General features: G+C 39.7%; 1 protein-coding gene across 7 annotated transcripts in view; it reads left to right on the top strand.

Moving 5' to 3' along the window:
• The window catches only part of cntn5 (contactin 5), a 118,378-nt gene that overhangs the window by 31,952 nt on the left and 70,285 nt on the right, over positions 1-16,141 (top strand). For all 7 annotated transcript variants that reach the window (XM_046074226.1, XM_046074231.1, XM_046074230.1 and 4 more), the window contains exon 3: positions 13,314-13,520. In XM_046074226.1, coding sequence (XP_045930182.1) covers positions 13,314-13,520 — 207 coding nt within the window. The remainder of the gene's footprint in view (positions 1-13,313; positions 13,521-16,141) is intronic.

Here is a 16,141-nt window from a genome sequence, read left to right as displayed (position 1 = left end):
TTATCCAAAGAAGGTTAAAGTCAAGGGCAACTGGACTTGGTTGAAGATAATATAAGACGTTTCATCGCTCATCAAAGGGACTTCTTCAGAAAGACAAGACAAGACAAAGTGCTTAAATAACCCAAAATATATACTCACTATGGAAGTGCCTTTTCGGGGCATGGGCGACAGGCCGCTTGCTTGGCTCCTGGTAATGCTGCTTGCAGCGTTGTCTGCCTGCAGTGTTCTCGGGAACCACTCGTCCAACAGACTTCCTCAGCAATACACCCACCAAGTTTGAAGTCAATTGGATGAACTGTTGTGGAGATATGCGGACAGTTATTCACACATACATACAAACAAACAGAGATTCCTTCCTTTATAGTTTGACTAGTGCAGTGCCCGTTTAAAGGGGAAGATTTTGAAAAATATTTTGTGCCTAGAAAATAAAAGCGCAACAATTCTTTGTTTTGTGTTGAATTGAAAGCTTTTACTTTGAAAAATTCTGAAAGACGTTCAAAATAGTCTGTGGCGTGCTTGAAACACAAATAAGCCGTCAGGATGTGAGATTGGATTCCCTGAATGCCAATCGCAGGAATTTCCTCTGCCAGGAGGTCCTGGGGAAATAAAAATAAGCATCCATAGGTTGATGGATGTGGGCCAATCGCATGTCTCTTCATAGGTAATTTGTTGAAGAAGGGAAAAAAAAATAGGTCCGCGCCAGGGGGACCTGATACCCAACAGTAGCCCAAAAAATTGGCCCATGTCCCACCTATTTGCCAACCCCTGACGTACAGCATTAATTACACGTAAACAAAATGACAATGGCACTGATCCTGCTAGATTCTCAGAGCTTACCCAGCTCTGTTGTTACCGTTTCATTACTAATAATATTCATTAGCTGCTTGTCTCAGGAAGGTAAGGGCACATTTCTGTCCACGTAACAAAGCCATAACAGAGGCTGGAGAAGAACTACTAACGTTACGTTTTTTTTGCCAATTAACGTTACTTATCAGCTGATTGTCTCGCTAAGTAACCGGCAAAGCCAAACCACAGGCTGGAGAAGTAGGCGCCATGAAATTAATCCATATTTCACACCACTGACAGGGGAAACATGTCACAGCTCTCTGTGATTATGGACAGCTATTAGCTAAAGCTATCAAACAACAGTTTTCATTTGCATCGCTAAAGTATGTCAAACAAAGTTAATTACCTGTCCAGCAGAAAACAGACAACTTCAGCACCGCTTTGAAAACATCTGTCCCACATTAACGTTATAGCCTACCATCTGGGAAAATCCACAAAATCTGTGATTTCTGCCGTCAGCTGTCTGTCCCAGAAGACTACTCGGAGACTGTGTATTACTATTAATATTATTATTTATTTCCTCTTCTTCTTGTTTGTACGTATTCAATGTAGTGACGGGCGTCTACACTGCCAGAATTACACAAGCAGAAGAAGAACGCCGTGATGACGAAACACGCTCTGTTGCTCTGTTTGTTCGTTGTCGGCTACGGTAGAAACATGACGACAAAATTCAGCAACCTCCACAGCCGAGGTTGCCCGTGGTTATGGAGATATAAATGTCTCATTCTAAGGTAATAAAAACATAACGGTTTATTATGTAAGGTCTTTACACACCACTGAAAACATAGTTATGGATCTTATATTGCATTTCTGTCAATAGATCCTCAGAAATATTACACACTGGACCTTTAAGGGTATATGACAATTTTTGTGATATAAGACCTGCCCACAGCATTTGCGCTAATTTTGAGGATCGCCTATAGCAAAAAAAAAAAAAATATCCAAAGTGGCCCAGAGATGTTCTATACCAAATTTGGTACGATAGGTCACAATTTGGAGGAGTAGTGAAAAAACTAAATTCAAAATGGTAGAAAAGTGATCTAGACGCAAATGGGTGTGGCTTATATGAATAGAATGAACAGAATCCTGAGAATTACCGTTCAAAACTTATAAGCCATAACGTAAATTTCTTAGCGCCACCATCTGGCCTAAAAGCACCAAATTCGACACTACACTCTTTTAGAAGCTGAGCGAAAGAATGGTTGTCGAGAAAATCAAAGTACAGACATACAAAAAGACAGAAAGACAGACATGCAGATATTCCTTCCTTTATTAGGGTGTAACCTAGTTGGCCGGTCGCTCTGTGGCCACTTTGAACCTCAAAAACAAGAGTGAGATGCGCTGCAAGAAGCTAAATCGGTAAGACAGAAGACAACAGGGAAAATTCAAGGAGCGTGTGGGTTTGGCTAACGTTTGGCTATTTTACTAAAGCTCTGCTTTTTATTGAAACGCGCTGAACTTCTCACAAAGCCGATGCTCTTGTTAATGTCACTGTTTGTGAACAGATAAATCGCAGCCTGGATGGTGCGGGATTTTTGCACAAAGTTAATGAATAAAAAACAACCCCAAACTGAAACAGCTGTAATCTGAATTAATATTACACTAGTGGTAAGTTATATACTATATGAAATTATATTGAACATAATGAATACATTAATATAAAACTTACAGTTTAATATTAAGTTAACAATGTACTTCTAACTTAATGTTATAATATTATACTAATCCAGTCATTTAAACTAGTTCCTCCTCCAGGTTGTGCCTGTGCTGCACCGCCTACACTACTTACGTTATTCATCACTCAGTTTATTCTCTTCATCTTTGTTCCCTCCTGGCCTATTGAATATTGAATTTTGTTGTATTGATCAAGTGGTCGATGAAAGTTATCACACATGTCATTGCAGGCAAGCTCACATTATCTAGTTTAAACCAACTAAAACACAAAATTACACTGTTCACATTTATGTAAGTTGCTTTTTGCAGGAAATCTGCAAAACAGGCTGTTATAGGCAACTGAGAAAGTTGGTGAATGCCTCAATTTTTAGGTGGCCTTAGAACCTGATGACATTTAGGCAATAAAAATGTTATATGATTTAATCGGTTACAGCTCAAAGTGGCGCAGCAGTCTTGAAATATGTTGAAAAGGTCTTAAAAAGGTTTCTGTATATACCCCGTTTATAGTTACCTTTAACAGGTCTTGAGATACAGCAGAGGATATGTCAGTTTGGTGGATATTGGCACATTTAAATAAATTGCAGTGCTGGCCCTTGTGTGGTTCTTGAAGCAGATCAAGGCATGATGGAGTAAAATTAAATTCCTCAAGGGAAAATAAAAGACACCTTCATTATCTGGTTTTCACATACTGTGCTGCCACCCTCTCAGTGTTCCAAGTATAAATAAATGTAAGAAAAACAGTTTTCTTTTTTTGATCAGCATTTTATATGTTTTAAAAATGGTTTAGACCACATTATGTGCAAAACACTCAGTCAGTCCAAGACAATCAGATTGTTAATTTAACCTTAACACACAATAACCTTCTTCTATTCATATTACTGTGAGTGTCATCAAAACAAAATGTACTTTTTAGAGATTCTTAATAGCAACTTTAAACACAACAGTCATATTGTAACCTAAGTAGAACAGTGTAGAAACATACTGAATACATGAGAACATATATTGTATCTTGAGCTACACATTTTTCAAATGAACAAATTATTGCATTTGGAAGAAAGCCATTGTAGAAAACCTGGAGGTGTTCTGTTTAACGACGGGTTTATCAAGTTAATAAACAGGGACTTAGTGGGTTGCGCAGTTAATTGTTTCAGTTGGGTCAATTCTGTTCATTGATTTTTAGTCTAAGGATTTGGGTTCCATGGTACCATACCATGGGTGCATATACTTCATTGTTCATTATAGGTATCTGAGCCCTCTGTTGACTCCTGGTGTCTTACTGCTTTGCAAAATAATTTCAGAAAATGGGTAGTTACAGGGCTTTATTATGGGATTGATTTGTCCACCTTTGGGTTCCATAGTAACGTGGAGAGATGTGACCATGTGTACTTTTGTCTCAACAAAACAAACCAACAAGCTCATGAAATCAGCCTCATAATTAGTACAATGCGTATCCGAATGGCATTATAGAAAAAGAGAGACTCTTTGGGTAGTACAATTAGATATGGTAACATATATATTCTTAAACTACATTATTAACCTGTCAGCAATGATTATGTCTCAAAATCATTTCCACTGAATCTTATAACTACACTGAATTATAGTCACACTGTTTTCACATGTCTGTGTATGCATGACCAAGATTGCCCAGTTTTGTATTGTGTCCAACTTTGTCTCCTGTTGACAAAATACATTTACAGACTTTAAAGAGAGACTTGTATTAAGAATAAAACTATGTGCACTTCCTCCAAGAGGAATTGTTTTTACTGTCTCCACACATACAGGTGAAACTATGTGGTTGGTCTGGCCACTGTATGCATAATGGTTTTGAGTTTTATTGAAGTAATCAATTTCAGGTCCTGAACATTTGTATAAAAACAATTCCGGTACAACATTTCTATTTAATGCAAAATTGGATATTTCCATTTACAGAGAAATACATTCTGATATACCACATAGTCCCATTTTGTCCATTTTATGCAATTCTTGTCTGCATTTTCTCCCCTATAAAGTATTTTTCTTGAATTAGAGAGACAGGAGATACATAACACAGTGTAGACAAATTAAATTTTATGGGCATCACACAAAACCCGCAAAAGATGCACACCATACATATTGAATGTGCTTATTGTCTTCAGGCATATTGTTGTCTTATAACAAGCAAGGACAAGTCTTTACTTTTGTTTGCTTTCTTTGTTCTTGGGAGACATTTTCTGAGCTCATCTTTGTTTGGTTATTTTAGAGGTATGACTCTCAGACTTTTATCAGATCTCCTGAAGGAACTTGTATTTCCTGTTATCATCCATCAACACATTAACAGCTGAGCATTTCCTTATTGATAACTGAAATCAAATGAGCCATTAGTGTTGTACATTTTGTCTGCAGTGCTGTTTTTTTTTTTTGAGGGAGAGTTGTTCATTTTACCCAACAATTACTTCACAAATGTTGGACTATAAAGGTTACAAAGAAAAGTAGTGGTTTTCTACATTAGTCAAAACAGTGTTGAGAGGTGAGTATGCTTTTAGCACTCACAATTGTCAAAAATGTGTCACGTTGTACTAAGGGTGCCGCACTCCAAACTGGTTTGTAATATTATCAGCAGCACGAGCAATGAAGAGCCACTCGCAGTGGTGTGATGCAGTCTTTCACTATTATACTTTTGACACGATGGTTTGCGTAATGGATTATTGACCTACTGCTCTGAATATTCTGAAAATGCTCACTTTGAAGACAATAGTTCCCATGTTCTATTTAATTTTCCTCCGCACTTTCCATAGATATTTAAATCATACAGAAGCAGAGAGGGCAGCACAATTAGATTTCTCTCATGGTTGAAAGTGGGTTGGTCAGGCATGATGTCTGGGGCCATTTTTTCTTTCCCTCTGATTAAAATCCAATGTTGCTTGGAGTGGTAATCCAACTGTTCCTCACCTCACTGAGGTAACAGAGAATAAAGTCATCTCCGTATTAAAAGTGGATTGCAGGGGATATAGATGTGTAGTGCTGTATAAGTGATGCATGAAGTAATTTTCACCAAGGGCAAAAGAGTCATGCACCAGAAATATGGTTGCGTGTGGGGGAAATGTCATTTTTGTATGCACTACAGAGAGCTTGACCATGCAATGAATATATTGCTGTGATTGTACATCTTGAAAAATAAACACTAAAATACTGATAAAAGCCACTCCCAAGAGATAAACGTTTACTGCAACTCCCACTGTCCTAACATCCCATGATCCCAAATAACATAGTGAATGCCTAAAGCAAAAAAATTAGTAGTTGCAATTTAACTTTGTACATACAAATGCACAAACTGTTGGATCTATTTTTGGTACCATCATCAGGGACTGATGGACTATTCAACTGTCAGGAGAACCTGAGATGTGACAGCCTCTTCGCGGTTAAGCTTCTTTGGTGTGTACAGTGAGCAACACTATAATCAGTACCTTGGGATTTTGAATTTGGCATTTCAGAGTACACAGTCACATACAATAGGCCTGTGTTGAAATAGAGTCTTATGTGCCACATAGCCTGAAAAAATTAGAAAGGTTTGATGTCATTTGCTGAAAGGGGCTATAGGTAGTTTTCAGCGGCCACTAGCGGTGTGGTTTTTAGATTGCTGCCAGGTGAGTGTTCATGCATGTGCTAGAGAAAAGCCTAGCAAATGGATCGTTTTTGTACCTTCCACACGTAGGCAATAAAAAGTGATTCATTTCATTAAAAAAACTATATACTACTACTTTAATATTTTAGATACAGAAAAGTATGACATCTGATTTCTTGTCATGTGACTGTAGAATCATGTTGTGCCTCCAATATGGGCATAAAAAAAATAAAATAAAAATGTGTATATGTATATATTGTATCCATAACAGAGCAGAGCTGGATAGAGACTTCCATACTTCCCATTAAGAGGTATGACAACATAATACCATACATCATACAACGCCTTTATGATTTCATCATTACTCTGGCAAGGTTGAAGCAACTCATACAATCTTCATAGTACACCAAGGATCAGGAAAAAGAGTGGGTTTTAGTAACCAGTCCGCTGTGATAGGAGGTGAGGTGAGGTTGCATATGATGTATGGATTGTTCTATCTGGAATGATATTCCACTGAATAAATGGTCTCAAGCATAATCAGCTTCAGTCAATATAATCTCCCTGTGAAGGTCTTCATTAATCTTACAGGCTATGGCTAATCATGTCCGTCTACTTGAGCCTCCATGAGCGTCTCACCTACTTACTGTATGCTATTCTAATTAATTTTTCACACCACAGTCCAGAGGCTTGTGTGACTCACACAATGTCTCCCGCGCTGTGCCATCCCAGTGACGTAATACAAGTAGATGAGTTTCTCACTTTTTCCCCAGGTCTCCCCTCTGTTTGCTTAAAAGATGTCATCTTCACTTAACCTCACCTTCACCTCTGTTACTAGTTTGTTTGTATGTCAAGTCCCTTGTCTAAGAAGGCAGGTAAGTCTCCTTAGTTGGTCATACTGCATGAAAACTTTTGAATTCAAACAGTATACCGAAAGGTGATCTCCACTAAAGTAAACCCACACTCTAAGAGTGTAACATACATATGGCAATAAGGACAAGCTAACAGGAACATTTGGCTTTTTGTTCTTTGTTCAAGTATAAAATGGCCATTATCTCCTTTGGTGTTGTTATGATGAAGGTGGTGTTAAGACCTGAAACGATCACCTGTGGCATTTCTCTTGAGCTCCCTGAAATGCAGCAGGTGCAGCCCTTTCAACAACGAGTGTTTCTGATTTTGCACCCTCTGAAAGATAGGGATCAGTAGGATCTGCAAGGGTCATTGCTTTTATCAGATGAAGGTGACAGCTGACAAGAGAAAGTGCCTGTTGGCTTCAGTAGTCAAACAAACAAAAGAGACTTTTAGCTGCATTTGCCAGGTTTTATCCCCAGTCTGGAATAATATTTTCCCGGGGAAAGAAATTGGACCTTTATAACTTACACTTGACAGAGTTGTATGCAAAATGTATAGGCTGCTATTGACAGACTATCCCTGTAATGGCTTGATTTCACTGAGAATGGCTAAGCCGCTGATTGCAACTACTCTAGAGAATGCTTGTGATTTCACCAGATGTGCCGCAGCATGTTTCGGAAGCGTATTAAAAGCATCTGTCCGCTGCTCCACTGGAAATGTGCACCGAAATGTGTTTCTATTTTTGACAGAAGCCACGTCAAACTGCACCAAACAGATTGCGCTGGGCAGGAAGTCAGACACAGGAATGGCATAGAGGATCTGGTCAATTTTTACAATGAAGCACCCTGTGCAGACTCTTGATCGTATCAATTAGCGCAATTAACAGAAAAAAAAAATTAACAATTCAAATACATAGCCTACTCACCCATGATACAATATCAAGGCAAAATGACCAAATCAACAAAATCTAAGCAAGTCAACAAAATCAAGCAGGCAAAATGCTCCACTTCTGAAACGCCCCTGGTGGGAAATGAAGTCGTGCCAAGTATAGAAGAGTCTGGCCCAGTGGAATCAAGACAATAGTATTATGTCACAAAGGAGAATAACTGGAGAACTCAAGATTCTCTCCATGAATTAAATTGTCTTTTGGGTACACACTGAAATGCGTTTAATTATGACAAATGACAAAACCATAGGTATGCAACAAAAATTGGTCTTAATATCCCCAGTTACCAGTTCTTTCAGTTGGGATCAACCCCGCAGTCAGGATTTGTTCCTGGCTTGACAGTTCATTACTGTGGGGATACCTAGCTACATCAAGTATAATCCAATTGAACACCATTCAACAGCTTCCACTCCCACAGAAATAAATGGGGGATAGAAAAAGTCAGAAATACATTTGAATATCATATTGTTTCCTCTAGGATTTTTTTCAGCAGCGGGGGCAAGGTGGCTGGCCGCCATTGCAAAATGTACATAGCTTAAACCCTGAATATTATGCAGTACAATTAAGAACTGCAAAAATACAGCTTTCCCAATGCTTATTGAGTCAAATCAACACTGTGGTAACATAACTGAATATGTCAGAATTGTGACAACTTAACCACAAAGCCATTTTCGTGTTAAATATTATAGTTTGGCTCAAGAACTTTGATTACTATCTTAAAATCCTGTGCTCTCTGCAAATGAGTACATCACATAATGTGCAGTGATACACACCCCTCTGAAATTCTTAATGCCTGTGGCCCATTCTGAATCTGCAGCGAGAGGTTGCTTTAACACTGTTGGGAGAAGCACTTGCATCTCAGTGTGTTATCGCCATTTTTTTATGTGATCCTTTATTCTTTTTGTCAAATTCACTTCTCAGTGTTGCTTAGGGCTAGGAATGTCCAAGTATCTAACAATTTGATTTTGGGTTATTCAGTGTGCTATGACTCAATTACAAACTGATTTCTAATGTGTATTGATACATGTCAATGTTTGGTTTCCATTTGCTTCTGTATAACCATATTCACAATAACACAATAATAATTATCAATTGCAAATGCCATCTGATGAATTTTAACATTATCATTTATCACCACAACAGACAAATGCCAACTGGCATTGAGATTAAATGCCATTTTACACAATATTTAGTAAGAAAAATTAGCCTTTTGTCCTGACATCTTTTGACAAGGACAACATATTTTATAACAAGCTATTACCTTGTTTCACTTGTTGCTTTTCTGAAATGCAGAGATGCTAGAGAGAGATGCTAGATTACGCTTATATACAGTCAACATCCAAAATTAGCACTCGCCAAATCTGAGTAAAAAAATACATTGGTTAATAAAATAAATTAGGTCAGCCGCCATTGGCAGATTGCTTAAATAGATCTACTTCACTACTAACTCTCATCACTACAACTGATAAGTTGACTGACTACGTTTTGTTTTGCATCAACCCTGATGCAATTAATAATGCAATAATTGTATTGCAGTTTTTGATTGAACCCTCGCTGTCCACTGTTGCTACTGTTATCTAGTTTAGTCAGTGATTCCGTTGTGAAAAATGCACTGCAGTAAAATTGCAAGACTTTTTTCCTCTTCTTTGATATAGAACACAGTACTTTCATTAACCATTATGCTTAAATATGCTTAAATAGTCAAATAATGGATAACTAACGTAACTTAACTACCCTAATAGCATGCAGTTTTCTGTGACAGCAGCAACTTGTGGGAAGGGTCCAACTCTAGTCCTCTCTCCTGAGGCCCCTTAGTTCTGCCAGCCAGAGGGGTTTCAGCTTGAGAAGTAGGTTTCTGTTGTATGAAGGCTACATAAGCCTTAACATATTTCACCTTAGCTTTCCACCAAAATCTGTATCTGAACCAATTTGAGGTGATAAATAAGCAATCCACATGTTGAACTAATATTAACAGAGGGGGATATAATAACTATATCAAAAAATCTATTATCTAGTATAGCCCCCCCCCCCAAAAAACTCGGTTTTATTCGCCAGGGTAAGCTCGGTGCATTAAACCCTTAATTCATTGTTAGATTTGTAAATATTCTGCCTCTACACGGTATCACTGCCTCTCTGATGTCTCTCTTGCCCCTGCCTGAACCCGCCGTGTCTTTGTTGTCCCTGGAGTCAGAGTCCTGGTCTGAGCTGCTGTAAATCAGCTCGGTACTGTATTCCCTGTTGTCAAACTGGCCTCCATCTCGGAGACTGTGTTTGGTGTTTTTACATAGTATAAATAATAATAATTGACAAAAATTGTGACAAAAGCATTTGCAATGTAAAAAGTAGGCTACATGCTGACAAAACCAGTAAAACTTAACCAAAAGGAGAACAATAGTTGGAATAAAAAGACGTTAAACCCAGTAATTGCTGCTGTTACAAAAACATGATTTTTTTTGGAGAAATGGCATAAAATCACTGAGTACAGGGCATTTTTCTGGAGACTAATTAGATGTTAGGAAACCAATTGTTCAGCAAAGCTATTGTTTAGCATCTTTAAATTTTCTTATGGTGCATTAAATATATGTCAAACATCACAAAACTTGCTAATATATCACTCAGTGGGGCTGAAATGAAGAAATAGGTGCATTTTTCTGTTGCATTTTATCTTACTACCTGAAGTCATTATGGTTTTTAACTTTTCCAGCTGTCAGAAGAATTACAGAAACACAATGCATTGTTTAGCTAACCATGTACATCAGCAATGGGAATGTAGTGTAAACCCCAATTGAGCTGATTCTCAGCAAGATAAATGATTTAGCTGACTACCAACCAACTACTTATTCCCTTTCTCATCAATTTTCAAACGCGCAATACCTTTAATTTCAAATGGAGTTCCATATCCTGCTTCTCCCCATAATGTGTAATACAGTAATTGCCCGCTCCATTTGTAGATAGCAGTATTTTTGCAGCTGACAAGCCCCCAAGGGCACATAATTATTTCTCAGTTTTGTTCAGTTCTTTCATAGCACTTTATCATGTAATGCAAAACACTCCCACCCCCCTTTGCAGCACTCTGATTAGACTCTTACTGAGCTTCAAGCTTCTAGTCTTTTGCATTTTTCTTTAAGTATTATATCCGAACAGAAATTATTCCATATTATCAGTAATCTCAGCTATTTATTTTAGCTGTATTGTTGATGATCAGCTGTCATGATCAGCTGCCATGGGGGAACTAATTGTGGGTGTAATCTTAAGTTGTTACATTTATAGTATCATAAAATACCACACATTGGCACATTATCTTACATAAAGTCAATTGAATTCCTCAAAAGTAAGTATTAAAAGAATATGGTTACATGAATGACTAGTGACAGCCTCAGTTGTTTAGATTTCACAGAGTTATTCTGAACCTCCATTGACTCTTTTACCTAAAAGGAAGCTTTCTCCCATTTCCTTTTTATGCAATTTGATACTTTGATAACAGTGATTTTCAGAATATACATAGTGTCTGGGGTACCTTGAAAGGACTACATGTTTTTATTTATGGCATCGTAAGAGCATTTACACAGTATCTCTAATGGCCAAACCAAAGAGGAAAGACTCCTAGCATTGTTCTGGAAATAGAGAATAAAAAAGTTTCTTATAAGAAGCCAGAGTCATTTTTGTTAATTTCACTTCTTTTTTACAGGTGTCTTGGTGGTGATTTGGAAAATTATTGTTCCATTCTGTGGACATTAAGTCTTGAAGATAATAGATATATACTCACTAAGGCTTCAAAGCTCCAAATCTACACCTTGTTGCCTAAATGTGGATTTTTCTTCAGAAATCTATTACATCACAGATACTATATATTCCATGATTTTCAACAGTACATGTATTTTCTGCAGACTTAAGGAAATGCATTCTAAGTTTTTCCACTTATTCCACTCAGCTGTCTCGGAATTACAACACCCCCTTATTTTTCCCTCATACAGTAGCATGGGAAACTAAGTTGAGCTCATCAGTTTTATGGAAGAGGAGGATAGTGCAGAGAATAGTACTATAGATAACAGAGGTTACAGCATAGGACTGTAATTGACCAGTATTACCAGGTTTGGACAAAAAAGAATGACTCAGGGACCACGCTGGTAAAGTTCAGTTTTACTCTTGAAAGCTTGAACAGTCAAAAGTCAATACTAGACCGGGAAAGGAAGGTAAAGCTAACTCATCAAATTAGGGACCAGTCAAAGGGGCAGAAGTCCAAAAAGCAGGCAGGGGGTCACGCAGGCAGAGATGATGGCTGGAGCACTAAATTGAAAGCATATAAAATAATGTGGCAGAGAATGAATGGGAATGGGGCTATATATACTGCAAGGCTAAGGGAACAGGTATGCGGGTAGGTGGAGGAGGTCCGGTGAAGAAAATAGCAGGAAGTAGGGCTGAACAAATAATCGTTTTCAAATAGAAATTGTGATTTAAAAAAACATGATTAGCTAATTTTGAAGAATGCGATAAAAATGTAGATTAATCATACAGCGCATCTGTCCCGTTTTAAACAGTCATGCAGTTACAAATGAATTTCGTTGTCATCCTTGTGTGACAGACTTGCTCGCCAATCACAAGCACCATGCGCTTCCTGTTACAGTCCTACTCACCAATCAGAGTGGACGTGTACATTTTCCAACAACAAATGAAACTAGAGGAAAATGTGGGGGATGATGATGTCAGCCGCTCCAACACACACTCTGGAAGTGTTTCAGCAGCATATTCTCTGCGGAGCAGAGCGGAGAGACGTTTATTAGACATGATGCAGAGTTTCTGGTAGTAGCAAAAGCATTGACTAGAATGGCCTGATCTGCTCTGTTTTATTTATCTATTACACAGCGCATATTAAACTTTAGCTAAACTTAAAAAAGAAATCGCAAATAGAATCGTAATCTCAAAATCCGCCAGAAAATTTGCAATTAGATTTTTTTCCACAAATTGTTCAGCCCAGGAACACAGAACAGGAGGGAGTGGGAGGGTCTAAAATGGCCATAGATAGTATCCCACCTACAAGGCTCACTTGCCAAACACCAACAAAGCGTCACTGATGGATAAATAGGTGTTTTAGATTCCCGGAGAGCTTCTTTTCTCAACAGTATGGTTAGATTTCTCATGTGTGACAGGATTTCGCAGACTTGTGATGTTAGTTTTGGGCATACATGTAGGAGGCTTCACTGTTCGAGCTCTCTCTTACCCCCTTGAAAATTAAGTTAGCTTTTGCATCATTCTTTCTCTCCATTTGGATATTGATGTAAGATACTTTTCCAAATGTTTATCTAAAACACCATTCTTCAGGGCAAATCTTTGTCACCTTTTAGTAGTAAATAAGTCATGATGGGATTTAACTCTTCACTGTTTCACTTTTTTCCCCAGACTTAGCAAGAGCTGTTGCAGCCCGGCCTATATCATATGCAGCTGTATTACGAATGAAACCAGACAGCTCGTCAGTGCTCAACTCGCGCAGCAGACCTCGACAACACCACAGTGGTGGGCTGGTGACTCCTGACTGGCCTGCTTTCTCCAGTCACCCCCTGTCAGCCCTGAGTCTGCTCAGCTCTCAGGAGGACTACAGGAGTGAAGGTAAAACTAATGGTGCAGTGAAACCTACAGTTTGTTTGTTCTTGTCTGAACCAAAATGGAAAAGTTTTGGTTTGTTAAAGTTCGCACTCATACTTACAAACAAACTGTATTTACAAGTCAAATAACATCACAAATAGCTCATTAGTAGTAGATTTTGTTTTCTTCCTGCATTTATTTACTTCAGTTTTAGCCAAGGATAATGAACACTTGTCTGCACTTATTACATATTTTACCCGCTGTGGGTGTGTGTGTTCACTGGTTAAGAAAACAGGAAGAGAAAGCTGAATATGATTATCTAAAGAGTGGTTTGCCTTCAGTTTATTTTGTTAGGAGTTATTGCCAGCTATCAAATGTCACCAATTGCCTTGTAGTTACATCATGCAGGACTGAGACTTGAATGTCCAGGTAGTCTTAGTGAAAAGAGGAGGTGCCACATGAGGTCAGATGACTTTGTTCTCACCTGCTGAAATGAACCAAACTCAGATTGGTGTGAATGTATTCTGCCAACAGTCTGCTATCTCCGGTCTCGCTTTATGTGTGCAGGCTTCCTGCCTGTTTAGATTTGGTCTGGAAATGATCTCACCTATCCATCATCACTGTGCATGGTCTGCAGTGACCAGGGTCATGGCCTTTGTGAAATTGAAGTGGGATCACGGCAATATCCAGCTCTCTCTGTGTTCCTGTCAGTATAGAAGCTATAGATATGATGGATATCTATGTCAAAAGGACAGATTTAATACCCGAAACACAGCATGGTAACACACTGTCAAAAATCTGCATGGGTCACTTGCTTACATCCTTATTGCTGTATGAATTATTTTAGAGGATATGATGACACATTGATGTTTTAATAGATGATTAATCACACCATGCTTATTGCATCTGGAGTGCTTAATTAATGGAAATGTGAAATAGCTGCTGAATTGGCAAAAATGATCATTGCACACGTAGGGAGTAATGACTTAGTCACATTAAAAGCAGCAGGCAGAAAATAGGAACACAAATACACTTGTTTCTCTTTATATTTCTGTTTTTCCTTTTTCCCTGTCTCATTCTTTGTGCCTCCACCTATCTTTCTGTCTTTTATTCTTTCTGACAGAATTATCACTATGTAGCCATAAAATGACTTACATCTCTATAACCAAGGTGAGAGTAATGCCTCTCCATTGTCAGTGGTGACAAGAACATTATACCAATGCCCTGGATTGATGTACAGTGGATGAAATGGATACCAAAAAGTAATGCACCTTTGGAGGCTTAAAGGGGATATTGCTTTTTTGGCTCTGTGACTGACAGATGGCCATGGCACTTGGCCATCTGTCAGTCAGAAGTTGAGTGATTTGAACAACTTCTAACTTGTGTACACACACAGCATACATGCTTCTCACTGCCTTATGCATCGCCAAGAAAACTATCCTCATGAACTGGAAGGCCAAAAAGAATATAAGTATCACCCAATATCGGAATCACCTTATAGATCACATTAGCATGGAGAAAATGTCTGCTGTGAAAAAAAAAAAATTGACAAAATTCCTATCTCTCTGGTCCCCCTTGATCAACTTTATCACTTAATGGGGGTGGGTGTGTACTGCCTTGCTGGTCAGGGTCCCGTACGGCCGGTAGGTGTGTCTGGGGGTGGGTTGATTCTTAGATGCATTGCGGTGGGGGACTTTTTCAATTTTTTTTTTTTTTAATGTTGGTTGATGGCATGGTGTTGGCGGGGGGGCGATGATGCGGCGCTCGGGATGCCTGGGGCGCGGGTTTGACAGCGGGACCGGTGTTTGCCCTGTATTCGGCGTGCCGCTGCTGCGGGGTGGGTAGCCACTCTGCTTGGGTGTCGCGCGGTTGTTGGTATCGGTGCGCGGGTGGTGATTTTGACTCGCGGATGTGGTCAAGGTCAAGGTCAAGGTGTCTTTATTAGTACCCGAGGGTAAAATTTTTGTGCAGACAGGAGACTTTCGGCAATCCATACATAAAAACATCAAAACAAACAATAAGCATAGAACATTATAAAATGGTGGCGCTCGGTTCTTGGCTGCCTCTCTGTGTGTCCTGTGTGTGGGTCCGGGTTGGGGGGAGGGGGCGGGCAGCGGGCATGGCAGTGGAGGTTGGTGGGGGGGGATGCTTGTGGTGGGTTTCGGTCCGGTGGTGAACGTGCAGTGTGGGTCAAGGTGTAGCCGTGGGTGGGATCTGTGGTCTCTCTGGCAGGGGGTGGGATGGGGGCGGTTTGCGCCGGCTGGCATCTCTCCTGTGCAGCCCATTACTTGGCTGTTGTGTGCCGCTAGTTAGATTGGTAGCGGGGTAGTGTTGATTGGCTCATCTGTAGGTCATTATTACGAAGGAGAGGCTCCACTACCTGACAGTTGTGTGGTGGCTGTGGGGTTGGTGACGGCCTTGCCAGATCTGGGGTGGGCTGGGGGGGGGGTCGGGGCTCCCCTGGCATGGGGGCCCGCCCTTGACCTAGGGTTCCGGGGACTCGGGCTTGTGGCCTTTGCTCATTTCTGGGCGGGTGGTGTGTCCCTGGGCCTGGGGGCCCGTTGTCTCCTCTCCTCGCCTGGGCCCTCTTCGGCAGAGGTGAGGCTCCCGCTGCTTCCCCCTGCCAGCTCTCTCACGGTGGGGGC

This window comes from Micropterus dolomieu, linkage group LG17 (genome assembly GCF_021292245.1).
Source record: "Micropterus dolomieu isolate WLL.071019.BEF.003 ecotype Adirondacks linkage group LG17, ASM2129224v1, whole genome shotgun sequence".
Taxonomy (NCBI): Eukaryota; Metazoa; Chordata; class Actinopteri; order Centrarchiformes; family Centrarchidae; genus Micropterus; species Micropterus dolomieu.
This window is presented reverse-complemented; position numbering and strand designations above follow the sequence as displayed.